This window comes from Myotis daubentonii, chromosome X (genome assembly GCF_963259705.1).
Source record: "Myotis daubentonii chromosome X, mMyoDau2.1, whole genome shotgun sequence".
NCBI lineage: Eukaryota > Metazoa > Chordata > Mammalia > Chiroptera > Vespertilionidae > Myotis > Myotis daubentonii.
In genome coordinates, this window is record NC_081861.1 from 10,368,728 (window position 1) to 10,393,693 (window position 24,966).

A 24,966-nucleotide genomic window follows, 5' to 3' on the forward strand; every position below is an offset into this window, starting at 1 on the left:
AAAATTTGGAATATATTTTTCTTATAATCTCTTTAATGTTACTTAATCCATTTACTTTGTTTTTGTTAATCTTCACCCAAGGATATTTTTCCATTGAATTTTAGAGAGAGTGAAGGGAAAGGGAGAGACACATTGATTGGTTGCCTTCTGCACATGCTCTGATAGAGACTGGGGATCAAGCCAGCAACTGAGGTACATGTCCTTGACTGGAATCGAACCTGGGACCCTTCAGTCCATGGGCTAAGGCTCTATCCATTGAGCAAAACAGGCTGTAGCTTAATTCATTTATTTTTAATCTATATGTGTCTTTATATTTAAAGTGGGTTTTGTTTTTGATTCACCCTCTTAATCTGTCTTTTGATTGGTGCATTTATGCCACTGACTTTCAGAGTGCTTACTGATAGAGTTACTGCCATATCAGGTGGCTTCTAGGGCTTCTGGGGCCGGCCAGCGGCCCGGGATCTGATCTGATCACGGGCGGCAAGCAGGCGGCTTCTGGGGCTTCTGGGGTCGCACACGGGGGCCTGGATGGTGGCTTGCGCTGGTGGCTCGTGCTGCCCTGCCCTGCCTGCAGTGTGCAAATTAGCCGCCATCTTTGTTGGTGGTTAATTTGCATATCTCACTGATTAGCCAATGGGAGGTGTGGTGAAGGTACGGTCAATTACCATGTTTGTCTATTATTAGATAGGCTTTGTTTCATAGAGGAAGGGAGAGAGATATTGATTGGCTACCTCCTGCATGCCCCCTACTGGGGATCAAGCAGCAACCAAGGCATGTGCCCTGACTGGGAATTGAACTAGCAACCTTTTGGTGCATGGTAGGATGCCCAACCAACTGAGCCACACCAGGCTCAACTGGTATTTTCTAACATGTCACAACACCATTATAACCATTGTCAGTCTCAATACCACAGTCCAGTTCGGTACCTTGGTGGGCCTGAATAATGAAAAGGTTGGGTTTTCAGTTACACTTCTGCAAAAATCCCCTCTGAAAAAAAGTGTTAATTTTCTCAGGTCAACATTTGTTCCAAAAACCATTCCTTCATCATCATGGCTTAGAACAGCGGTTCTCAACCTGCGGGTCACAACCCCTTTGGGGGTCGAACGACCCTTTCACAGGGGTCACCTAAGACCATCGGAAAACACATATATAATTACATATTGTTTTTGTGATTAATCACTATGCTTTATGTTCAATTTGTAACAATGAAAATACATCCTGCATATCAGATATTTACATGACGATTCATAACAGTAGCAAAATTACAGTTATGAAGTAGCAACAAAAATAATTTTATGGTTGTGGGTCACCACAACATGAGGAACTGTATTAAAGGGTCACGGCATTAGGAAGGTTGAGAACCACTGGCTTAGAAGCATGCAAATAAAACTTACTATGATCTTCTTCAGAAACATTGCATACCAATTCTACCACAATTTCTTCCCATGTAAGATCATTTTTATTCCTGACTTCATATTGCAAGTCTGGGAATGTTTCCCTGAGGTTTGTTGCATCTACATCTGTACCATACCAAGATGCCATTCTAGCCAGTACTTTTATGAAAGTTCTTATTATTGACTAGAGGCCCAGGGAATAAAATTCGTGCACTTGGGGGGGCGGGTCCCCTCAGCCTGGCCTGTGCCCTCTTGCAGTCCGGGAGCTCTCGGGAGAGCAGGCCTAAGCTGGCTGTTGGACAACCTTAGTGCTGCTGCAGAGGCAGGGAAGACTCCTGCCACCTCCGCTGTGCTCGCTAGCCATGAGCCTGGCTTCTGGCTGAGCGGCGCTCCCCCTGTGGGAGTGCACTGACCCCAGGGGGAAGCTCCTGCATTGAGCGCCTGCCTCCTGGTGGTCAGTGTGTGTTATAGTGAGGGGTCATTCCATCGCTGGGCTGAAACCGGCTCTCCAACATCCCCTGAGGGGTCCCAGATTGCAAGCGGGTGCAGGCCAGGCCGAGAGACCCCACCAGTGCATGATCGGAGCTGGGGAGGGAAGTGGGAGGTTGGCCAGCTGGGGAGGGACCATGGGAGGGACCACAGGAGGGCTCAGTCCAATTTGGCCGGACACCAGCAGCAAGCTAACCTACTGGTGGGAGCATTTGCCCCTGGTGGTCAGTGCACGTCATAGCGACTAGTCAACTGGTTGACTGTCTGCCCCCTGGTGCTCAGTGCACGTCATAGGGAGCAGTTGAGCGGCCTTAGCATATCATTAGCATATTATGCTTTGATTGGTTGATGGCCAACTGGATGACTGGACACTTAGCATATTAGGCTTTTATTATATAGGATGATTATACATAAACCCATTTCAGAATGACCCATTTTGTAACTATTGAGCAAGGATATCCCAGAGTCCATTGATTTCCTTTTTTTTTTTTCTTTTAAATCTTCCCAGGAGGATATTTTTCCATTGATTCTTCAGAGAGAGTAGAAAAGAGAGGGAAAGACAGAGAGAATTATCAATATGAGAGAAACACATCAATTGGTTACCTTCTTCCTGCACAAGCCCTGACCAGGCCCCAGGCTGGGGAGGAGTCTGCCTGCAACCGAGGTACATGACCTTGACCTGGAATCAAACCTAGGATCCTTCAGTCCACAGGCCAACACTATCCACTAAGCCAAACCAGCTAGGGCTATTGATTTGCCTTCATGTAAGAGCTATATTTCTGAATTTTTAATGGATTTTGAATCCACTGAGTTGTAAGTGCTCTCTATGGATACTTTGTTAATGCACAGCCTCCACACAGCGGCCACCTGCTCACCTCACACTGAGCCAGCTTTTTTTCTGCAGTATTCTCAGACCATATGTTGAGCTCTGGAGCAGGCACTGCCTCTGCTCAAAATGTTTAACTTCTTCACAGGCAAAACCAGCAAGTCTAGTCTTTTAAGACAAAAGACAAGCTTGGCCTGTGTGGCTCAGTGGTTGAGTGTTGACCTACGAACTGGGAGATCAAGGTTCAGTCGGCAGGTTATTGGCTTGATCCCCAGTGTGGGGTGTGCAGGAGGCAGCCAATCAATAATTCTCATCATGATGTTTCTATCTCTCTCTTCCTCTCCCTTCCTCTCTGAAATCAATAAAAAATATTTTTTAAAAAAAGACAGTCTGAGGAAAAATATTTTTTCTCAGATATGCCTCAAGTTTAGTGAAGATGCTCTATACACACATTTGCTACTAAAAATTGAAATAATACATAAAAAAATGTGTTAAAATTTAAAATGAGTACAAGAATACGGTGTATGCCTAAAATGACCCCATGTCATAATTCTCAGAAATGCCAGAAGGACCTGGATGTGATAGGCAATGACAACAGTCACATTGAAATACAGGTTCATTCCTATTCTTCCTGCGGTTTTGAAAAGCCTCATTCCTTCTCCTCAGCCATATTGGAAACTGTCCCTTGAGGTCTCTTTTTTAAAATATTTTTATTGATTTCAGAGAGGAAGGGAGAGGGAGAGAGAAACACAGAAACATCAATGATGAGAGAGAATCACTGATCAGCTGCCTCCTGCACCCCCCCGCCCCCCGCACTGGGGATCGAGCCCACAACCCAGGCATGTGCCCTTGACCGGAATCGAACCCAGGACCCTTCAGTCTGCAGGCCAATGCTCTATCCACTGAGCCAAACCAGCTAGGGCTTGAGGTCTCTTTTAAGACTTGCCATTGTCCTCACTCCATGTTTCCTCCTGTAGACCAGTCCATGACTCCTTCCCACTATATACCCCGTTAATTCTTCTTCTCTGTCCTGCTGTTGGGGTGAATGTTTTTGTGGATGAGAAGAGAATTTGATACTAGGGTTGAGAGTCAAGTTACTAAGGTTCTTTGCTAGTGCTTCTGAGACAGCTTGAGTGTCAGCTGAATACTGTATCCTTCATCAGACATCTGAGAAAATGATCCAGTGGAGGGTGCATTAAGCTTCCTTGGTGAATCCATTGCAAGTCTAGTCACAGCCTGAAGTTCTCCTAGAACCCATCTGCAAAGAGTCCAAGCTGAAGGTGATGCTCAAAACTCACAAGTTGCTACAAAGTAGTCTGGAAAGAACAATGAAATGTGGGGAGCCCTGACCGGTTTGGCCCAGTGGACAGAGCGTTGGCCTGTGGACTGAGGGGTCCTGGGTTTGATTCTGGTCGGGGGCATGTATCTTGGTTGCGGGCACATCCCCAGTTGGGGTGTGCAGGAGGCAGCTGATCGATGTTTCTCTCTCATCGATGTTTCTGGCTCTCTATCCCTCTCCCTTCCTCTCTGTAAAAAATCAATAAAATATATTTTTAAAAAAAGAAATGCGGGGAAAGAGCTAAGCTAAATAATCTGAGGGAAAATATTTGCAACATACAGAACAAAGAACTAACAGCCCTAGCGTATGACAGGTAGGGTCTTTTGGGGAAACACTTATGTAGTGTCTATTAACATGTTAGCTCAAGCCGGTTTGGCTCAGTGGATAGAGCATGGGCCCATGGACTGAAGGGTTCCAGGTTCCATTCTGGTCAAGGGCACGTACCTCAGTTGCAGGCTCTATCCCCAGCGCGGGGTCAGGATGGATGTGGGAGGCAACCAATTGATGTGTCTCTCTCACATTGATGTTTCTGTCTCTCCCCAACCCTTCCACTCTGAAAATCAATGGGAAAATATCCTCCAATGAGGATTAACAACAACAACAACAACAACAACAACAAAAAACATGTTAAAAAATAAACAAACATGATAAATGCCCATAGATCAATTCTACTTAGTGGAAATTATCCTAGAGGGAGATTGACACATGTTCAAAGCTGGTGGTTGCGGCCGAAAACCGGTTTGGCTCAGTGGATGGAGCGTCGGCCTGTGGACTGAAGGGTCCCAGGTTCGATTCCAGTCAAGGGCATGTGCCTGGGTTGCGGGCATATCCCCAATGGGAGATGTGCGGGAGGCAGCTGATCGATGTTTCTCTCTCATCGATGTTTCTAACTCTCTATCTCTCTCCCTCTCTGTAAAAAATCAATAAAATATATTTTAAAAAAAAGCTGGTGGTTGCAGCATTAATGTGAATAGCAAAACAAGAGAGAAAATGTGACAGTACCTCAATGGGGATTCATTATGTAAATTACAGTACATGTATTTTATCAAAGACCAAGCAGCCAGAGAAGAAGTAAGCTAGACATTTGTGTACTGACGTGGAAAGATCTCAAAGATATATTACCAAGTAAAAGAAAATCACAGCCCTGACTGGTTTGGCTTAGTGGATAGAGCGTCAGCCTGCAGACTCAAGGGTCCCAGGTTCAATTCCAGTCAAGGGCATGTACCTTGGTTGCGGGCACATCCCCAGTAGGGGGTGTGCAGGAGGCAGCTGATCGATGTTTCTCTCTCATCGATGTTTCTAACTCTCTATCCCTCTCCCTTCCTCTCTGTAAAAAGTCAATAAAGTATTTTTTAAAAAAATTTTAAAAAAGAAAGAAAATCACAACCAGCCCTACCTGGTTTGGCTCAGTGGATAGAGCGTCAGCCTGGGGACTGGAGGGTCCCAGGTTCAATTCTGGTCAAGGCCACATGCCCGGGTTGTGGGCTCAATCCCGAGTAGGGGGTGTGCAGGAGGCAGCTGATCAATGATTCACTCTCATCATTGATGTTCCTATCTCTCTCTCTATCCCTCTCCCTTTCTCTCTGAAATCAATAAAAATATATAAAAAATGAAAATCACAATCCAATGTATAAAGTGTATGTTTTTATTTTTTTTATTTTTTTAAATATATTTTATTGATTTTTTACAGAGAGGAAGGGAGAGGGATAGAGAGTGAGAAATATCAATGAGAGGGAAACATCAATCAGCTGCCTCCTGCACACCCCCCACTGGGGATGTGCCCGCAACCAAGGTACATGCTGTTGACCAGAATCGAACCTGGGACCCTTCAGTCTGCAGGCCAACGCTCTATCCACTGAGCCAAACCAGTCAGGGCAAAGTGTATGTTTTTAAAAAACATTTTTATTGATTTCAGAAAGGGAGAGGGAGAGAGAGATAGAAACATCAATGATGAGGGAGAATCATTGATTGGCTGCCTGCTGCACACCCCATACTGGGGATCAAGCCCGCAACCCAGGTATGTGCCCTGACCAGGAATCAAACTGTGACCTCCTGGTTCATAGGTTGTCACTCAACCACTGACCCAAGCTGGCTGGGCTAAAGCGTATGTTTTTAAAACTGAATAACTATGTTGGTGATTACATAGAAAAATGTAGTTAGAAAAGAAGATTGTTAACAATCTTGCTTTAAAAAACCTTACTTAAAATAATGTTGTTTTGTAAAACAAAATTTGATTATGTATTTTAAAAGTGTGCAGGATGGTAATGTAAAATGGTATAGCCACTGTGGAAGGCAACTCAGCTGTTTCTTTTTTGTTTTTAATATATTTGTATTGATTTCAGAAAGAAAGGGAAAGGGAAAGAGAGAGAGAAACATCAATGATGAGCGAGAATCATTAATCATTGATCGGCTGCCTTGTGCACGCCCCGTAATGGGATGGAGCCTGCAAGCAGGGCATGTGCCCTTGACCAGAATCAAACCCAAGACCCTTTGGTCCACAGGCTGACGCTCTAGCCACTGAGCCAAACAAGCCAGGGCTCAGCTGTTTCTTTTAAAGATAAACATCCATCTCCACAGGACCCAGCCATGGAACGCTTGGGCACTTGGCCAAAGAAATGGAAACTTGTGATCACAGGAAAACCTGTGCTCCAATGTTCATAGCGGGTTGTTTGTAGAAGCCAAAGACTGGGAACAGGCAACGCCTCCCCCAGGGGGTGAACGCTGGAAGGAACAGCGGATGATCCACACCGAGGACTACAGCCAGCAACACAAAGAAAAACTGTAATACATGCAACAGCGAGGCCGGACCTCCAGGGCACCGCGCCAGTGGGAAAGGGCTCAGCCCGTTATACACGGCATACTTCCTTATAGAACGGCCTGCAAATGACAAAACTGCAGGGATAAGACTAGAATACTGGCCCTGACCGGTTTGGCTCAGTGCATAGAGTCTCGGGCCTGGACTGAAAGGCTCCGGGTTCGATTCTGGTCGAGGGCATGTACCTTGGTTGCAGGTTCGGTCACCAGTAGGGGGCGTGCACGAGACAGCTAATCGATGTTTCCTCTTATCGATGTTTCTAACTCTATCCCTCTCCCTTCCTCTGTATTATAAGTACCGCGCGCTAACCGATTGCGCCACTGGAGCTCCTCCCTTCCTCTGTAAAAAAAAAAAATCAATAAAAATACATTTTTTAAAAAAGAAGAAAGAAAATAGAATACTGGTTGCATGGGTTGGCGGGAGGAGGGGAGAGGCCGTGGCTAGGAAAGGTGAACCGGAGGGATCCCTGTGCGGGAACAGGCTGGACACTGATGGCAGTGGCGGCCACTTGAATCTACACGTGAGGAAAGTGCACGGCGCTATGCGTGTGCCCGCGTGCGCTCACACACGGGAGTAACCGGAGCAGCTCTCGGCTGGCTCCAGTGCCGTTTCCTGCTGTGCGACTGTACTAAGTGTACAAGATGCGGACACTAGGGACTTGCGGGAGGGGCCCGGCATCTTAAACATTTCTATGGAACTTCCTGTGAACTTAATTATTTCAAAATACATGATCACACCAAAAGTACACAAGCAGACTAGCGTACAGACAGGACGACTCCCGCAGGATCTCTAGGTCCCCACTGTTCATAGCTGGCCGGGTCCACACCCAAGACAATTGCTCCCTAAGGTGGAGCCTAGAAGGGAGTCGCTAGAAAACGCCTAGTTTTGATTGGTCAAAGAAGTGTCTGTCAGCTTCCTTTGACGGTCTGAGGGCGGGGCTTGTCAGAAGACGCGCTTTTTCATTGGCTAATATGTCCGGAAAAGGAGGCAGGAAAGCGGAGCTCATCTATCTATGGGGCGGAGTTTCCGGTGGGCGTGCTGAGATGATTTGAGAAGACCACAGACGCGCTCAGGGCGGGGCCCCACGCGCGAGGACCACGCCCTGGCCACCAGTCTCTGTCTTCCTGCTCTCCGGGTGCTGGGCTGGGCCAGAGTCCTGAGGAAGTCTACCCTTCCCCCAGAAAGAAGAAACGACTCAGTCCAGGTCCCGGGAGATTCTGGGGTCTCAGAAAGGCGCCCATCCCGGGCTCCCCGCAGGACTTCCCCCACCTTCCTGAGGGTGCCTGGCCCCCCCGATGGCCAGACAGTGTACTGGGGTCCGGAGGGGACTGGTGAGGGGGAAAGGAGGGCGGCGTCCCTACCCAGATGACAAAGGGCAGGGTCACCCCATCTCCGGCCCCGCCCAGTCCTGGCCAATGACAATGGCCTTGCTCTGAGCTCTTGGGAGCTTCCATCCTCCCAGGGCCCCAAATGTACCCCACCAACCCCCCACCGCCCACTTCCCCGCACGCAATCACATACGCACTCATTTCCGGGCCCACTGTGTTCGAGTGCCTCCCGAGTGTATCGAGACAGTTTCTTTTTTTAAAATATTTTTTCCAACCCTAACTGGTTTGGATCAGTGGATAGAGCATCAGCCTGAGGACTGAAGGGTCCCAGGTTCGATTCCGGTCAAGGGCATGTACCTGGGTTGTGGACACATCCCCAGTAGGGGGTGTGCAGGAGGCAGCTGATCAATGTTTCTCTCTCATCAATGTTTCTAACTCTCTATCCCTCTCCCTTCCTCTGTAAAAAATCAATAAAATATATTAAAAAAAATTTTTTTTCCAGAGAGGAAAGGAGAGGGATAGTTAGAAACATTAATGAGAGAGAAACATCGATCAGCTGCCTCCTGCACACCCCCCACTGGATATGTGCCCGCAACCAAGGTACATGGCCTTGATCAGAATCGAACTGTGACCTTTCAGTCTGCAGGCCGACGCTCTATCCACTGAGCCAAACCGGTTAGGGCAAGACAGTTCCTGTAAAGCATGGACGACAAACAACCACACAGGAGCCTTTATCCAGGGAGAGGGGGACAGCGTTGAGGCCAGTCACGGGGAAGGTGCCGTCCGCCAGAGGGACTGGCTGTCCGCGGCCAGGAGGTGAGAGGCAGGAAGGAACCGTCCTCCCTGGACCTTGGCAGGGGGCCGTGGGGAGCGAGTCCTGCCAGGCGGGCCTGCTCTTCCCCAGGAGCCCCTGACTGCGGCCATCAGCTGTGCCCGCCTGCCGCCACCTGGACAGGCCAAGGTGAGCCCTGCAGAGAGCTGGCGGCTTCTCTAGAGGGAGGTGTGATCAGGCACATCCGTCCTGGTGGTGCTCACGGGGGACGGGGCCGGGGGGTGGGGGTGGGGGGTGCAGGTGCATGGCAGCCCCTGCAGGGCTGTCACACCCAGTCACTGGCCTGCCCCCTCCCCGCAGTCTCTGATGTTGCAGATCTGACTGGGGCCTGAGAACTGGCGCCTCGCACACTCTCCCTGTGCTGCTGCTGCTGCTGGTCCAGGGATCCCGCTGTGAGAAGCACGTCTTCGCAGGCCTGCATCCCCTAGGTGTGTGCCCCCTGCCCCACGTGGGGCTGGCTCCTTGGATGGTCCCCGCAGGCGGGGAGATGCTAGGAGGCTGCCAGCCCTCAGAGACCAGGGCCTCCTGGTAGCAGCATCACCCTTCCTGCCTGGGCGGGCTGCAGGGCACGTGCACAGCCCAGGCGGGGAAAGGGGTCCCTGTGCAGGTGCTCAGCGACTCCCAGGTTTGAAAACAGCATCTGGGCACATCGGAGACAGATCAGACGGGGCCCTGGGTGGGGCTGGACAGACTCTCTGAGGAGGCAGAGGGACGACCCAACCCCCCAGCTCCGAGATGGGGGAGGAACCTGGGCCCAGACAGCAAGAAGGTGGATGTGGGGCACATCGAGGCCAGAAGGTGGTTTCTGCCCGGGAGCTTCCCTGACAGCTGTCAGGGCTGGGGTGCGGCCGGCCCTCTAGCCGGGGGAAGCCTCCACCTTTCCTGCCCAATGCCCCTCCCAGGAGGGCCTCCCAGCTCCCGGGGCCGGTGCCCAGGCCTGGTGCAGCCCTTGATCCTGGGCCATCTGACCTCTGACACACTGTCCCCACCTGTGCCCGTGCTGAGCTCCCGTCCCCTCCCTGTCCCTGGGCAGGAGAAACCGTGAGGAGGGCGCTGCCCTGCGGTCTGCCCTGGGCCGCCTGGCCAGGAAGCTGTGGAGGGCTGGGTGGTGCTGGGCGGGCACTGGGGCCTCTCCCCCCTACCCCCCTGCTGCAGGGCCCCTTTCCTGGGGAGCTCCTCCTAGTGGCCTGCCCTGAGGATGGCACACTCACAGCCCCTGCCCTGACCCTGTCCCCATCTGCCCTCAGTGACCACTGTGGCCTCACCCTCTCTGCCCGAGGACCCGGGTCCTTACCCAGGAGCACGGAAGTCTGTGCCCCCTTCTCCAGCAGCTGTGCTGACCCCAGGGTAGCCTCCGCCCCGCCCGCTGCTCAGCGATGTCCTCACCCTGCGGCCCTGGCTGCGGTCTCCTGGGCCCTGGAAACCTGCCCTGACCCCGTGCTGGGTCACGGAGGTGGCCGCCGCAGCCTGACCTCCAAGCAGCTCAGTGTCCTCCTGCAGGGAACGGCCTCCCTGGGGACGCCTCGGGCCTGAGGAGGACTCCGTGTGCATGACTGTCCCTGCCTCTGGGGACCTGACTGCCGCTGGGATGGCCCGGGGCCTGGACTGGGAGGAGACGCCCTGAGCCACTGAGTGCACCCGAGGGCCCAGGTCAGCACCACACCGCGCATGCTTGCGGCCCTGACTCGGTGTCCGCCCTCCTGGGCTGCTGGCTCCCTCCAGGTTCCCAGGGGCCTGCCCTGGAGCACCGTGGCCCCAGGCCCTGGGCGGGGCGAGGCTGCCCGTGCTGGGGGGCTCTGCGGGAACCCCAAGGGTCCCCAGTCTAATGTTCCCCTTGTTGACAGGCTGGACTCCCTCACTGTCGGGCGCAGGGGGGTGGCAGCCCTACCCTGAGGGCCCAGGGCTCCCCTTTCTCCACCTGGGCCCCCCAGCCTCCTGCGGGCATGGGCAGCAGGGAGGGTCAGGTGCAGAGGTGTGGCTGGGGCGGGGGTGGAGGCTGACTGTGGGGTGGGGGTCAGCTCAGCCCTCCCCCTGCCCTGCCCTGCCCGGCCTGGACTCGGGGTAGACAGGCTTGGGGGGCGGGGCCAGGTGCTCCCAGTAGGGTGGCCAGCCATCTCCTCCCCCACTTAGTAGGTGAGGTGGGGGAGCCTGGGAAGGCATGTGGCCGGGTCCTCCCCTCTGCTCCTGGCCCCTACTGGCCAGCAGGGCTCGGGCGTGGGGCCGGGTGGGGCTGGGTGACCACCCTGTTGGATCTGGGCGGGTGGCCAGGCCTCCACACCCAGTGTGTGACCCTGGCTCCTGGCCTGGGCCCTGCCCCTCCCTGTGTCCTCCCAGCAGCCGGGATGTCCTCTGGGTTTTGCTCAGTGGATCAGCCGGGTCCCAGGCCATTTGCCTGGTGGCTCTCTTTCCTGGTGCCAGCTGCCGGCCCCCCACTGGGGCCCCTCCTGCCCGTGCGGGCAGGGCTCAGGCTCAGGCCTGGTGTGTCCTGCAGACTCAGGCCAGGGTGGTCCCCAGGGGCCTGTTCCCCCAGCTTGGCATTTTCCGTCGTTGCTGCCACACATGTCACAGCTGCCTGGGCATGACATGGCCTCTGGGGAGGGGACAGGGCTCCTGGTGGCTGGGACCCATCTCCGTCGGGGGCCCACCAGGCGGGCATTGGGAGAGGATGGGGGCAGGACTGTCTCCTCTTGGAGGGGCCAGCCTAGGAGGAGGCAGGAGGCTCTGGTATCTCAGGGAAGGGAGGTGTGTGGTGTGTGTGCAGAGTCCTGGGGGTCCACTGGGCCGAGGGGAGAAGGGGTGCCTTGGGGGGATCTCTGTTCCCCCGCTGGTGCTGCACCTCTGTGGGCCGGGGTCTGCCTCCTCCTGTTTCCTCTCCACCTGGGTAGCTTCTAGAAGCCTCCAGAATACACCTGCCTTTGATGACAGTGGGAGAGAGTATTGGGGGGCCAGGGGTGGGGCCTAACTTTATTCAGGCGTGTCCAGCGTCCCCTGGGGCAGAGCTTACTGTGGAGACTGGACACCCAGAGCCTAGGGCAGCAGTCCAGCCCCAGGGGCAGTAACAGCGACGGTCCACCACATGCTATGGAGGGTAGAATTGGGGGGTGGACCCCAGCACAGGATTGGGGAGCTGGCAACTGGCCACTGCATTGTTCTCCCCCTCTCTCTCCTTGAGCTCATGGTTTCTCCTGGGCCAAGAAGCAACTGTGTCCTGGGCTCTGGGCTCATGTTGGCCCACAAAGTGCTTCTGGAAGGGGCGTGGCCAGCATGCCTGTAGCCACCCAGTTGGGGAAGAGCTATGAAAGCTGATTTTTAAATATATATGTGCAAAAGATATATATATATATCTTCATTGATTTCAGAGAGGAAGGGAGAGGGAAAGAGAGAAACATCAATGATGAGAGAATCACAGACTGGCTGCCTCCTGCACGTCCCCCACTGGGATCAAGCCCACAACCCAGGCATGTGCCCTTGATGGGAATCGAACCTGGGACCCTTCAGTCCGCAGGCTGATGCTGTATCCACTGAGCCAAACCAGCTAGGGTAAGTTGATATTTTTTAAAAAATATTTTTTTATTGATTTCACAGAGGAAGGGAGAGGGAGAGGTGGAAACATCAATGAGAGAGAATCCTGCATCGGCTGCCTCCTGCATGCCCGCCCACCACTGGAGATTGAGCCACAACCTGGGCATGTGCCCTGACAGGGAATCGAACCGTGACCTCCTGGTTCATAGGTGGCTGCTTAACCACTGAGCCACGCCAGGCTGAAAGCTGGCTTTAGGGCCCTTCCCCTGAAGTGGGAGAGGAGGCTGCCTGCTGCCCATGGCAGAGGACTTGGGGTGGGGCATTGGGAGATTTGGTTTTTAGAGTGGGAGATAGTTGGGTAGGATGTGGGAGGTGACGGGCAGTTAAGTGGTGGGTTTGAATGCCCCAAGGAGCCATGGCAAAGCATGCTCATGGAGGGAGGGCAGGACAGACAAGGACACCTGGGGTCAGGTGGGAGTGGACAAACTGTGCATCTCACAGCAGTTCCTCGCATATTTCCTCCTGCCTGCTGAGGGGCCTTGAGAGACCCGTTGGGGCAGAGGACCTTGCGACAGTCCCTTACCCCAGGGGTGGTGGCGCATGTAAGATGTCTAGGAGATGGCCAGGGTCTGCTGTGATTTCAAGTCTGGCTACCTGGTCCTTCCACCCAGCACTTTGCATCCTGCCGCCTGGCCACAGCCTGGCCTTTCCCCAGGACATCGCCTACTCCTGGTGTGGACTGGGACAAGTTTCCCAGGCCGTGTTCTGGGGGTGCTACATCCCCCTTGCCCTGCATTGATCTGAATCCAGAGAGGCAGAGGCGGCCAGTGCAGATGGGGCCTCCTGGAGTTAGGGGTGGGGTCAGCAGGTGGGGCCAGGCCTGGAGATCAGCAGCCTGTGGCCGCAGCCCATGTGCCAGCCACCCTGTTGGCGTCCTTGCAAGAAATCGAGAGCCAGTCTCAGGAGAATGAAAGCTGAGCTTTATTCTTCTTGGCTAGGGAAGGGAAGTAGCAGGTGGTCGTGCACAGGCCCCCACCCATCACCCCTCCCAGAACCAAAGAAGACAGGCGGAGCCATCAGCGGTTCCCGCTGCTTGCCTCTCTCCTTTGCCCAAGTGGAGGCAGGTGAGCGCAGGGCAGGGGTGGCTGCAGTGACAGGGCGGCCAGGGCTGGCCAGGGCTCCGGGGCTGAAGGGGGGGGCTGCTTGGAGGAGGGGTGGGGGTGGGCACGGGGACACTTCTGATCCTGGGAGTCGCCACTGGCACAGGCACAGCGCTCAGGGCACCAGGACTCGGTAGGGGCTGCCTGGGATGTGCTCATCGCCCCACTTGACAACCAGCGTGTACTCCCCCTTGTCCTTGAGCAGGTAGGACACGCTGTAGAGCCGGCTGCCCACGTGCTTCACCAGGATCTCCTCACAGGGCGTCCGGGGGCCGTGCACCCCCACTAGCAGCATGTTGTTGCCTGGCGGGGGGAGAGGGGAGAGGGCCTCAGTCCCAGGCACCAAGCCCCCTATTTTCAGTTATAACTATGCTGACTCCCCCTCCCCCTCCTTCTGTCCCCCTCACCTGTTCTAATATGACAACCCTTTCTTTTTTAAAACTTATTTATTGATGAGGGAGGGGGAGAGAGAGAGAGAGAGAGAGAGAGAAGAGAGAAACATGGATTTATTGTTCCACTTAATTATGCATTCATTGGTTGATTTTTGTATGTGCCCTGACTGGGGATCAAACCCGCAACCTTGGTGTATGGGGATGATGCTCTAACCAGCTGACCTACCCAGCCAGGGCAGAACGAACAGCCCTTTCTTTTCTATTTTTTTTTTTTTACTTCTTTTAACATACATTTTTATTGATTTCAGAGAGGGAGGGAGAGGGAGAGAGAGATAGAAACATCAATGATGAGAGAGAAAGATGGATCGGCTGCCTCCTGCATGCCCCACACTGGGGATCGAGCCCACAACCCGGGCATGTGCCCTGACTGGGAATCGAACCCTGACCTCCTGGTTCATGGGTTGACACACCCACTGAGCCACACTGGCTAGGCTGACACCCCTTTCTAAAGACCTGCCAGCACCCCTGCCCCCGAGCCAGGCCAGCATAGGAAACTCCAGCTCCTTCATGGTACTTAAGGCAGAGGGCAGGGAGGCCAAAATAGGAAGTGGCTCTAGAAGAGACGGCCACACCCTCAAAGGCATCCCCACCCCTTCAACCCCCTTCCTGTGTTCCGGGCACCCACCTGCTTTGCTGCAGTCCACGGTGAAGCTGCTCTTCTGGCCCACGTAGGCCTTGCTCAGCCCCAGGCCCTTAGCCAGCACCTTGCTGGCATCAGTGGGACCTGGGCCTGGGGTGCCGTGTTGGGGGACACTGGCTGTCTTGGTCAGGGAGTCTACAAATACTGATGATGTCTCATGGAGGCTGTGGTTGCTGACGAGACGGGGGCCTGTGGGGCAGAGCAGGTGGGGCTGAGAGGTAGCTGAGGGCTAGGCACTGAGATGGGCGCCAGCAGTCTGCTGCAGAGGCTCACCTGTGACTTTGGCCTTGAAGGGGCTGCCCCCGATGTGGTAGGGGCCACCATATTTGATGGAGATGAGGTAGCTGCCAGGTACCATGGGGGTGTAGGTGACACGGTAGCCCTCGGGGCACTCCTGGCAATCCATCTTCACCTTGGAGGGCCCGTCGATGGTGACCGAGAGGGCACCGGCTCCCGCATTGCTTGTGTTCACAATAAACTCAGCTGGGCTCCCTGGGGACACAGGAGGTCAGGCAGAACTGGTCTGGTTCATCCCACCCCAGCCCCCCACTGCCCACCCAGCAGCATAGCTTTGTCATTCTTGTGTGCCTCCTGTTGTCACTGAGATCTTGGATGGGGGCCCTAGCAGCTGACCTACCTGTGACGCCACCTTCCAGGCCGGCTCCATAGGCAGACACCAGCCCTGGGTCCCCTCCATGCCCAGGCTCCCCAACTCGGATCTTGAAGGGGCTTCCAGGGATGTGGGTGCCATTGAACTTGACATCAATCAGGTAGACACCATTCTCCCGTGGGATAAAACGCACGGCGTACTTATCTGAGGAGCAGAGGGGCATGCTGTGGACCCGGGTCCCTTCCCACAGACAGAGCAAGTGACATCTGTGAGGCGCAACCCTTGCCCGCCAGCCTGAGCCCAGCAGGTCCATGCAGCTCACGCAGCTTCTTCCATGGACCATGCTGGGCGCCCACACCCCACAGCGCAGACCTAAAACCTGAGGGGTAAAGCTGTAGATGCCCAAGCGGCCTATCAGGGCTCACTGGGACTGAAATCTTTTCCAAGCAAAACACGCACCTCACTGCTTCTTTAGAAAAGTTACCATGGCCCTAGCCGGTTTGGCTCAGTGGATAGAGCGTCAGCCCGTGGACTGACGGGTCCTGGCTTCGATTCCAGTCAAGGGCATGTACCTCGGTTGCAGGCTCAACCCTGGCCCAGTCAGGGTGCATGTGGGAGGCAACCAATCAATGTTGTCTCTCCCTCTCCCTTCCACTCTCTTGAAAAATCAATGGAAAAATATCCTCAGGTGAGGATTAACAACAAAAACAAAGGTTACCACGAATGCCAAGCTCCCTGCATGTTAACTGGAGCTCAGAGGCAGCAAGGAACTTGCTCGAGGCCACACAGCTGGGAAGGGGCAGGACTACGCTGTGATACTAGCGAAACTCTACCCGCAGCAATGCACACCCTCTCACCCTCGCCCATCCCTGGGTTGCCCAGGCCTGTCTATAGGTGCCATGCCCTGGCTAAAGGGCCATGAGCCTCTTGGCTGCACTTGCGGCCTCTCCTTCAGGAGACTGCATCGGGCCCTGCAGAAGGCTGTCTTCTAGCAGTCGTGGCTGCTGAGCCAGATGCCCAGGGGCGTGGGTCATGAGTAGTGGCAGGGTCGCCTGGCTGAGGGGGCCCGTGTGTGGGCCCGTCTTGGCTGCTCACAGAATCTGTACCTCCTTTCGTACTCTCAGCCTGCTTCCAGCCGGCTGGGCAGGCCCACTCCTCCCAGCGGGGCCTGGGCAGGTGGCGGGGTGGCTGGGTAGGGACAGGGCCTCACCTTGGTCGATCTCTGTGACATAACACTCCTCCAGGGCTCCCGAGGGGCTGTGCACCTTGGCATCGATCGCCCCCTTGGCCCCGTTCAGGCTGACTGCAAAAGAGGCTGGCTGGTTGACCTTTAACCCTGACTCCTGGAAGCACAGCAGAGGTGGTTAGATCGGGTGGTCAGGACGAGGGAGGGCAGGGCTCCAGAAGCAGGAGGCCCACAGGGTTGCACTTACCCATCTGGCGTCCAACTTGGTTTAAAGAGGGAGAGCCATTGATTCTCCGGGGGCAGCAAGCTACAGGCACACGCCCCAGCCCCCAGCCCCCACCCCCAGGCGCATGCGCTCCACAATCACACTCCCCTGGGTAGCGTAAAGGGAGGGCGGCCCCACCCGCTGGGCAGCACTCAGCCCCTACAGGCTGTCCCTCTTTAAACCTCAGCCCTGGTGCTCAAGGGGCACAGGCTTCTGTTCAAAGCCTTTAGACCTGAGACACGAGAAAAACTCCACGTGGTGGGCAGGGATGTGTCCTGCCAACCCAAAGCGTGGGCTGCACCCGGCCAGAGCAGAGGCCCGGCGCCCCGAGCGGGGCTGGGTGGGTCACTCGACACAGGGCCGAGGCCTGCTCCGTGCACTGGCTCTGGTCTGGCCGGGCCCAGGAGCCCCAGGCGGGCGGTTTCTCTCAGTGCCTCACCTGAAGACTAGAAACAGTAAGGCGGCGGGCGTCGCCAGACGGAGAAGCCACAGGCACCACGAAGGGGCTGTCGGGGATGTGCTCCTCATTGAACTTCACGGAGACCTCGTAGTCACCTGCGCAGGGAGAGACGCAGATAATGTGTCTTGGCCACGTTCTCGTCTCCCACCTCCCACGAACAGCCCAGTGGCCCTGGGTCAAGGTGGAGAGGGGAGCCGAGCAGGACTGTCTGCATAGATCCACCAACACCCACACTGAGGCATAGCCAACCGTCACCCCGGCCCGGCCCTCAGTACCTGGCTCCTGGACCACATAGGCCACACCGCAGGAGCCATCCTTGCGGTCCTCGAAGGAGATCTCGGCCTTGCTGGGGCCCTCGACAGCAATGGCCAGGCCCCCAGCGCCAGCTTCCCTGGTCCAAATGCTGAATTCAGCTGTGGCAAAGCAGTGTGTCTGGTGAGTGGAGCGCATGTGCACCTCTCCTGAGGCTGCAACCTCTGACCTCAGCCCCTCCACCCCCCACCCTGCCCAGGAGAGCGAGAAGCTGGCAGGAAGCAGGCCTACCTGGCACTCCAGCCTCAGCCCTCTCGAGGCCAGGGCCTCCGGCGCGGACCTTGTGGGCTCCCCCTTCCCCTAGGGGCCCCACGGTGAACTGGAAGGGGCTCCCAGGCACGTGCTGGCCCTTGTACTTGACGCTGACCGTGTGCATGCCCATCTCGGCAGGCACAAAGCGGATGCAGTACGTGTGGTTTTCCCCTTCCACAATCTCAGCTTCATGGGTCTTGCCTGACGGGCTGGTCACCTGGGCTGTCATGTCCTGGATGCTAATTTCTGCAGGTGGGGGACAGCCTGGTGAGCAGGAGCTCCAGGCCCCAGACTTCTGCTTGGAGTTACCAGGCCTCCCCAGTCCCCCCACCCCATCCCCTTATAGCTCCTACCGGGGATCTTTAGGCTGAGGTCACAATGACTGCCAACATTGGCCACTGAAGGGGCCCGTCGCCTGCGTGTGATGCTCTCTTTCACTCGGCCTTCGCCTGTCACCTTCACAGAGAAGGGGCTGCCTGCAGGAGGGAAGCACAGCCCACACCCCATACAGGTTACATCCTGGCCCTGGGGTGCGATCAGGAGGGTTAGGGAGAAGTGCGCGTGCGTGGCACTCACCAGGCACGTGCTGGTCAGCAAACTTAATGTTGATGATGTAGTTTCCAGGCTCCGTGGGGCAGTAGGTGACCCTGCATGTGCCATCCTCCAGGTCCTCTGTGTTGATGTCCACTTTGCTGGGGCCCTCGATGGACAGGCTGAGACCGCCATAGCCTGCAGAAGGAACACCCCTGAGCCAGAGAGCCAAGCACAGTGGGTTCACCCTGGCGGGCAGGCCACCATCGCTTACCAGCATCACGGGTGTCAATGATAAACTCCGCGGGTTCAAAGGTGTGGCCTTCATGGAGGCCCTGGCCTGAGACGCGCACACGGCTGGCATCCCCAATTTCCGACTGGCTGATCATCACTGGGATGGGGCTGCTGGCCACGTGCTGGCCACCCTTTTTCACATGCACTAGGTGCTCCCCCGTCTCCTTGGGCACGAAGGAGATCCCTGGGCACAGAGCGGGCTGTCAGCCAGGGAAAGGCATGCCCCCACCCCAACCTCCCTCCTTTCCAGAAGGCCCTGCCCCTCAGCCTCTTACCCACATGGCCATTGCGCAGCCGCTTCAGCAGACAGGGCTCCTCGCGGCCCGAGGGAGGCACCACTGTGGCCGTCAACAGGCTGAGGTCCGTCTCGGAGATGTTGATGGGGATATCAGCAGCGGAGCCCACCTTCAGGTGGGACATGCGCATGGAGTCATCACCTGGCAGAGGGCAGTCACTGAGTGTCCAGAAGCAGAGACAGCACCCACCCTGCCACCTGCCTTTCTTTAAAACAACAAAACTATTTAAAAAATATTTCTTATTGATTTCAGAGAGGAAGGGAGGGGGAGAGAGATAGAGACATCAATGATGAGAGAGAATCATCGATCAGCTGCCTCCTGCAAGACCCCCACTGGGGATCGAGCCAGCAACCCGGGCATGTGACCTTGACCAGAATCGAACCCGGGATCTTTCAGTCTGCAGGCCGATGCTCTACCTACTGAGCCAAACCGGCTAAGGTCTAAAATATACTTTTATTGACTTCAGAAAGACAGGGAGAGGGAGAGAGAGAAAAACATCAATGATGAGAGAGAATCACCGATCAGTTGCTGCTTGCACGCCCCACACTGCAGATTGAGCCCACAACCCAGGCATGTGCCCTGATCGGGAATCGAACCATGACCTTCTGGTTCATAGGTCGAGGCTCAACCACTGAGCCACGCCGGTCAGGCCACCTGCCTCCTCCTGTCACTCTCCCCGCTGGCACCCACCTGTGACCCTGGCGGTGAAGGGGCTGCCTGGGATGTGCTGCTCATTGTACTTGACGAGGATGCTGTAGTCGCCGGGCAGCACAGGCAGGTAGGACACACTACACGTCCCATCCTGATTGTCGGTGCAGCTGATTTCTGCTTTGGATGGCCCCTCGATGGCCAGGGACAAGCCCCCTGTAGAGAATCATGGGTGAGGGCAGGAACTATACCCAGGACAAGATGAGGGAGAGCCCCAACAAGCAAGCAGAGGCTGGGGGACAGGGCAGGGGACCCCACTCGGGAATGTCTCTCTTGTGCCCAGCTCTCCACAGGCTGAGGACAACCATGGCACAGGAAGGTCAAAACCGGCTGCCACTCACCCTCTCCTGCGTCCTTGGTGTTGACTGTGAAGACAGCAGGTTTGTTCACTACTCCGTGGGTGAGGCCTGGCCCGTAGGCGGTGACGTGGCCACAGTTGACGTAATCCACGTAGAACTGCAGGGGGCTTCCTGAGGCAGGAAGAGGGGCCATGTGTAATGGGGACCTTGTGTTGGCCCCCAGGTCCTCCCGCTGCCCCAGGCCTCTGTGAGGCGGCGGTGGCATGCTGTGAGGGCGCACCTGGGATGTGCATGTTGTCATAGCGGATGTCCATCTCGTGTAGACCAGCTTCGCTGGGGGCGTAGCGCACCGTCACTGTACCGTCCTTGTTGTCGGTGATCGCCGGCTGTGCCACTTTGCCAGAGGGCATCCGTACCTCCCCTGCAGGGCAATGTGACAGGGTCAGGGCAGCCCCTTGGCACACCCTGGTCTCTGCGGCTCCCAAGCTCCTTCCTGCTCCCACTCACCTGTAATCTCGCCCTTCTTGATGGTGAAGGGGATGACAAGGTCGAAGGGCCTCAGGCTGGTCACATCCAGCCCATTGACGCCCACCATGGGTCTCTCCGGGGCCTGCAGTGGAGACAGAGGGCCCAAGTGAGGGGCTGTAGGAGTCGAGTCCCAAGCAGGAAGATTTGGGATCCCTCCTCACATGTGCCAGAATGGGCCTCATGGGACACCCAGCTGGCCAGCCCCCCAATGTCCCCTAGAGCTAGGCGAGCCGGAGGAGGCGGGCCAGGCCATACCCAGGTCTGCTGGGCGCCCGGAGCGTAGGTGTATGGTGGGGCCAGCTGCTGAGGCCTCAATGGAGGCTGCGCGGTGGGCTGGTCCCCAGCCAAAGCCTGCAGAGCAAACACAAGAGCTGGAGACTCTGAAATCACAGAGAAATCCTCTGGCGGGGGGTGGGGGGCGTTTCAGGATGGGTCCCACCCAGACCCTTCACCCCTGGCCCTTTCTGACCGTCACTTGGAAGGGGCTGTTGGGCACGTGCTCGCCGCCAAAGCGCACACAGATGACGTATTTGCCCGGCTGCGGGGCTGTGTAGAAGATGTCAAAGGTGCCATCCTCATTCTCTACCACATCCACGTCCACCTCGGAGCCGTCGGGTGTGCACACAGTGCAGGTAACCTTGCCTTTGCCTGCAGCCTTGGTGTCCACAGTGATCACCGTTTCCTCCCCAATCTGGATGGTGGGGCCGATGCCAGCACCTAGTGGGGCAAGGCGGGTCCCCAGAGGGGGGCCAGTGCATGAGCGTGGCGTTCAGGCTGCTCCTATCCACTGCCTGCCGCCCGCCCAGGCCTTTTATTGCCACCACCAAGCACAGCCAGGCCTCCCGCCCCTGACCCCCGAGCTTGGAAGGTGAGTAGTTTCTCAGAAGGCAGGAAAGGTTCCCTCGAGCCACCTCAGGCCAGGGAGCCCTGTCTTGGGGACAGCCCCCATGTGGGAAAGGCCCGACGGGTGGCACCCAGGTGTTGGGGAGGAAGGGCGGGCCTGGAGGCCCGTGAGGCCGCTGCTGCCGTTGGGGCACAAGCGTTTGCTGCCACCTCCCCTGCCAACTCAGCCTCAGCTGGTGCCATGGACCGCGCTGAGCAATGCCAGTGCTCCGGTTGGGCGCACAGCTGCCTTTGCCCTGTGGCCTGGCCCCGGCCCCGGCCCCCAGTGCTGTGTGTGCACGCGGTGAGGCGGGGTCCTGCTGCAGTGTGGGGGGATGTGACATTTGCCTCCCGCCCCCACCCAGGCCTGAAGGGGAAATGAGAGTTTCCTGACAACTGAGAATGCTCGCTCAACCGAAGGCTCGAGGTGAGGGGTGGCTGGGCACAGCCCAGAGCAGGCAGGGAGCTGGGAGCAGGGAAGCAGGGAGCAGCGGGGTTAGCGCCCTAGCAGCACAGCGCACAGGCAGCGGCAGCACCCGGAGGGAGGGGGACAGGAGGCCCAAGCCACAGCCACCACCTCTAGGTTGCAAGGGCAGAGCAGCTGAGCAGCCTCCAGGGCCCCAGAGTGCCTGAGGAAAGGGGAGGGACAGTGACGTTACGACCTGCGCTTAGCCGTGGAGGCTCAGGGGGTGGTGGGGCTGTGAGGCCTCAAAGTAACAGGCAGGCTGGCCCTGGCCAGGGAAGCCCCCAGGAGCATGGAACCTGCTCCAGGGCTGCGTCCAAGGGGTTCCCCAGCCAGCCTGCCACTGAGCACCCCTGTGGTCGAGGGCTCAGGCTGCCCTAGGCTCTCTACTGGCCTTCCGCAGCTCTCCCGAGGTCCAGGCCTGGCCACTTGCTGCCCACTCTGCCCTGGAAGGCCTCACCTCATACCCATCCAACACCCATTCTCCCCAACTGAGAACTGAACCCACCATCTAGATCGTGGTTTGGGCCCCAACCTCAGTTACCCTCGAATCCCCACTTTTCCCACCCAGCCCATCAGCCAGTCTTGGCTGCTCCATCTTCAAAGTACACCTCCCAACTTGGCACCCCCTCAAGCCCCATGGCCACAAGCCTAGCCCAAGCCACCCTTCTGGCTGATCTAAAAGTAACTTCAGCCCGGCCGGTGTGGCTCAGTGGTTGAGCGTAAACCTATGAACCAGGAGGTCACGGTTCGATTCCCGGTCAGGGCACATGCCCAGGTTGCGGGCTCAATCCCCAGTAGGGACCATGGAGGAGGCAACCGATCAATGATTCTCTCTCATCATAGATGTTTCTATCTCTCCCTTCCTCTCTGAAATCTATAATAAAAATAAATTTTTAAAATATAAATAAATAAAAATAAAAGTAACTTCACCTCCCCAATTGGGCTCACTGTCTCTGTTCTGCACACAGTGGCCAGGTAAACCGAGGCCACTCCCTCAACCAAGGCTTGACCCTGCCTCTGGTCCCCAAGGCCTTGTCCCCCTGCCCTACATGCCTATCATCTCAGATCCCAGGGCCTGCTGTATTCGGCAGATGAGCCCTTGCTGCAAAGCCCAAGCCACCCTAACTCATGCTGGCTGCCTCGCCCAAGCTCCAGGCCTGCAGCCCTCAGAGCCTCCTAAGTAGCAATCGCCTCTTATTGGTGTCCTTGCCTAGGGCTGGCTCTCCCCTGCCACACCTGGTTGGGGACCCTCTGAATAACGTCACTGCTGGGGGGACAGGGGTAGGAAAGGAGGCGGGGAGGGCGGATAGGCCACCGAGTGCACTTTGGGGCTCTGAGGCTGGGCCAGGCCCCGCCATGCTGGCCGCCCAAGCAGTCAACGCTGGTGCTACTGCACTACCAGCGAGCCCCACCCGCTCATGCAGGCTGCGCCTCCCCCGGCCCGGGACGCGAGGCCCCTGGGAGGTGGGGATGAGGGTCTGTGGATCTGGCCAGGGCTGGGGACTCTCGCCTGTCGGGGGAGACCCCTTGTCCCCTTAGCCCATGCAGGAGCCCTTGACATGGAAGGAGGGAGCAAGAAGGAAGGGCCTGCTGCCCGCCTCCTGGGCTTTCCTGGGGTGCCAAGATCCCCAGACCCCAGAGCCCCAGTGGGGTGCCTCTCAGGATGCACCTCACCCCAAAGCTCTCAGCTGCAACCCAACTTCTCAGATGGGGAAACAGAGGCCCAGAGAGGGGACGGGCCAGAGCGCTCATGCTCAGCTCCAGAGGCCTCCCTGGGCCCTAACCCTCCGGCCCCCCCCTCTGTCCCTGCCAAGAGCTGCAGCTGGAACTGTCCTGGGAATCAGCACGGAAGAGGAAAGGAAGCTGCCCTCTGGGCAGGAGGGGCATTGGGAGTGGCCCCGGCAAGCAGCTTACCTAGCCCGTGACCTCCGATTGACACTGAGGTGAGAGGGCAGAGAGCAAGGAGAAAGGTCAGGTGAGTCACTCAGGGGGCGGCCCCCACTCCCACACGCTGCCCCAAGCAGCGAGCCCTTGCACACAGGCACACCCAAGCCCCGTGCTGAGCGCCGTGGCCGATGGCGGGCGGGCTCACCTGTGACCGTGCACTTGCTGGCATCCCCGGTGGGGACGGCGCGAACACGGTACGGGGAGAAGGGGATCTCATCACCGCCATACTTGATAAGGATAGTGTAGCGGCCCGTCACATCTGGCACATAGGCCACCGTGTACGTGCCATCGTGGTTGTCTTGGATATGCGTCTTCTTGGGCTTGCCTTCAGGGTCCTGTGTGGCAAAGCACAGGGGACGGAGGTGGTTGGCATAAGCCTACCCAGCCCAGGATCACCTCTGGTTCTCTCTTTTCCTAAAATATATGTTTTTATTGATTTCAGAGAGAGGAGAGGGAGAGAGAGAGAAACATCAATGATGAGAGAGAATCATGGATCGGTTGCCTCCTGCACGCCCCACACTGGGGATCAAGCTTGCAACCCGGGCAGGTGCGCCAACCAAGAACAGAACCATGACCTCCTGGTTCATAGGTTGATGCTCAACCACTGAGCCATACCAGCCGGACTCAGGTTCTCTTAAAGGAGCCAGCATCAAGTCTGCTGCTGCAGGAACAGTGTCCAAGTCACTCAGCCGCCATGGCCCAAAATAGCTGCCTGCATCCAGAATTGTCCTTTACTTCCCCACTGGCAAGGGCCAGAAGAGAGGTTCCCAAATGCCCAAAGCTCCTGCCCCCCACGACAACAGGCAGGGCCAGGGCCCTTGGCACCCATTCTGCTTTATCCCCATGAGTACCCCTCGGCTCCCATCCTCCACCCCAGAGCCTGCCCAGCACTAATGTCACAAGTGGGCAAGCTGAGGAACTAAGGGCTTTGGTAACGTGCTCAAAGTGAGGCATGAGCTAGTGTATGGGTGGGGAAGCCTGTGCTTGTCACCATCTTCCTACACACAGGAGACCTGCCCTGGCTGGCATCACTCCCTGGGGAGACCTCAAGTGCCCCAGCTGCACGCTCTATTCTGCACACGGCTCCAGCCTGGGCTCCCCACCTTCCCTGGCCTTCCCTGTGCCCAGAGTGG

The 24,966-nt window shown here is 56.5% G+C and overlaps 1 protein-coding gene across 3 annotated transcripts in view; it reads right to left on the reverse strand.

Annotated features, from left to right (window-relative positions):
• Positions 1 to 13,504: 13,504 nt before the first annotated feature.
• The window catches only part of FLNA (filamin A), a 28,346-nt gene continuing 16,884 nt past the window's right edge, over positions 13,505 to 24,966 (reverse strand). For 2 of the 3 annotated variants that reach the window (XM_059679126.1, XM_059679127.1), the window contains exons 29-48: positions 23,979 to 24,168; positions 23,801 to 23,824; positions 21,008 to 21,255; positions 20,794 to 20,889; positions 20,518 to 20,620; positions 20,291 to 20,431; positions 20,053 to 20,181; positions 19,694 to 19,867; positions 18,983 to 19,144; positions 18,688 to 18,891; positions 18,459 to 18,611; positions 18,236 to 18,358; positions 17,862 to 18,128; positions 17,594 to 17,731; positions 17,298 to 17,413; positions 16,618 to 16,750; positions 15,435 to 15,611; positions 15,071 to 15,289; positions 14,783 to 14,986; positions 13,505 to 14,008 (exon numbers count right to left, since the gene is read on the reverse strand). In XM_059679126.1, the coding sequence (XP_059535109.1) occupies positions 13,821 to 14,008; positions 14,783 to 14,986; positions 15,071 to 15,289; positions 15,435 to 15,611; positions 16,618 to 16,750; positions 17,298 to 17,413; positions 17,594 to 17,731; positions 17,862 to 18,128; positions 18,236 to 18,358; positions 18,459 to 18,611; positions 18,688 to 18,891; positions 18,983 to 19,144; positions 19,694 to 19,867; positions 20,053 to 20,181; positions 20,291 to 20,431; positions 20,518 to 20,620; positions 20,794 to 20,889; positions 21,008 to 21,255; positions 23,801 to 23,824; positions 23,979 to 24,168 (3,189 nt within the window). In that variant the 3' untranslated portion in view covers positions 13,505 to 13,820. The remainder of the gene's footprint in view (positions 14,009 to 14,782; positions 14,987 to 15,070; positions 15,290 to 15,434; positions 15,612 to 16,617; positions 16,751 to 17,297; positions 17,414 to 17,593; positions 17,732 to 17,861; positions 18,129 to 18,235; positions 18,359 to 18,458; positions 18,612 to 18,687; positions 18,892 to 18,982; positions 19,145 to 19,693; positions 19,868 to 20,052; positions 20,182 to 20,290; positions 20,432 to 20,517; positions 20,621 to 20,793; positions 20,890 to 21,007; positions 21,256 to 23,800; positions 23,825 to 23,978; positions 24,169 to 24,966) is intronic. The other variant, XM_059679128.1, reaches the window with a different exon arrangement.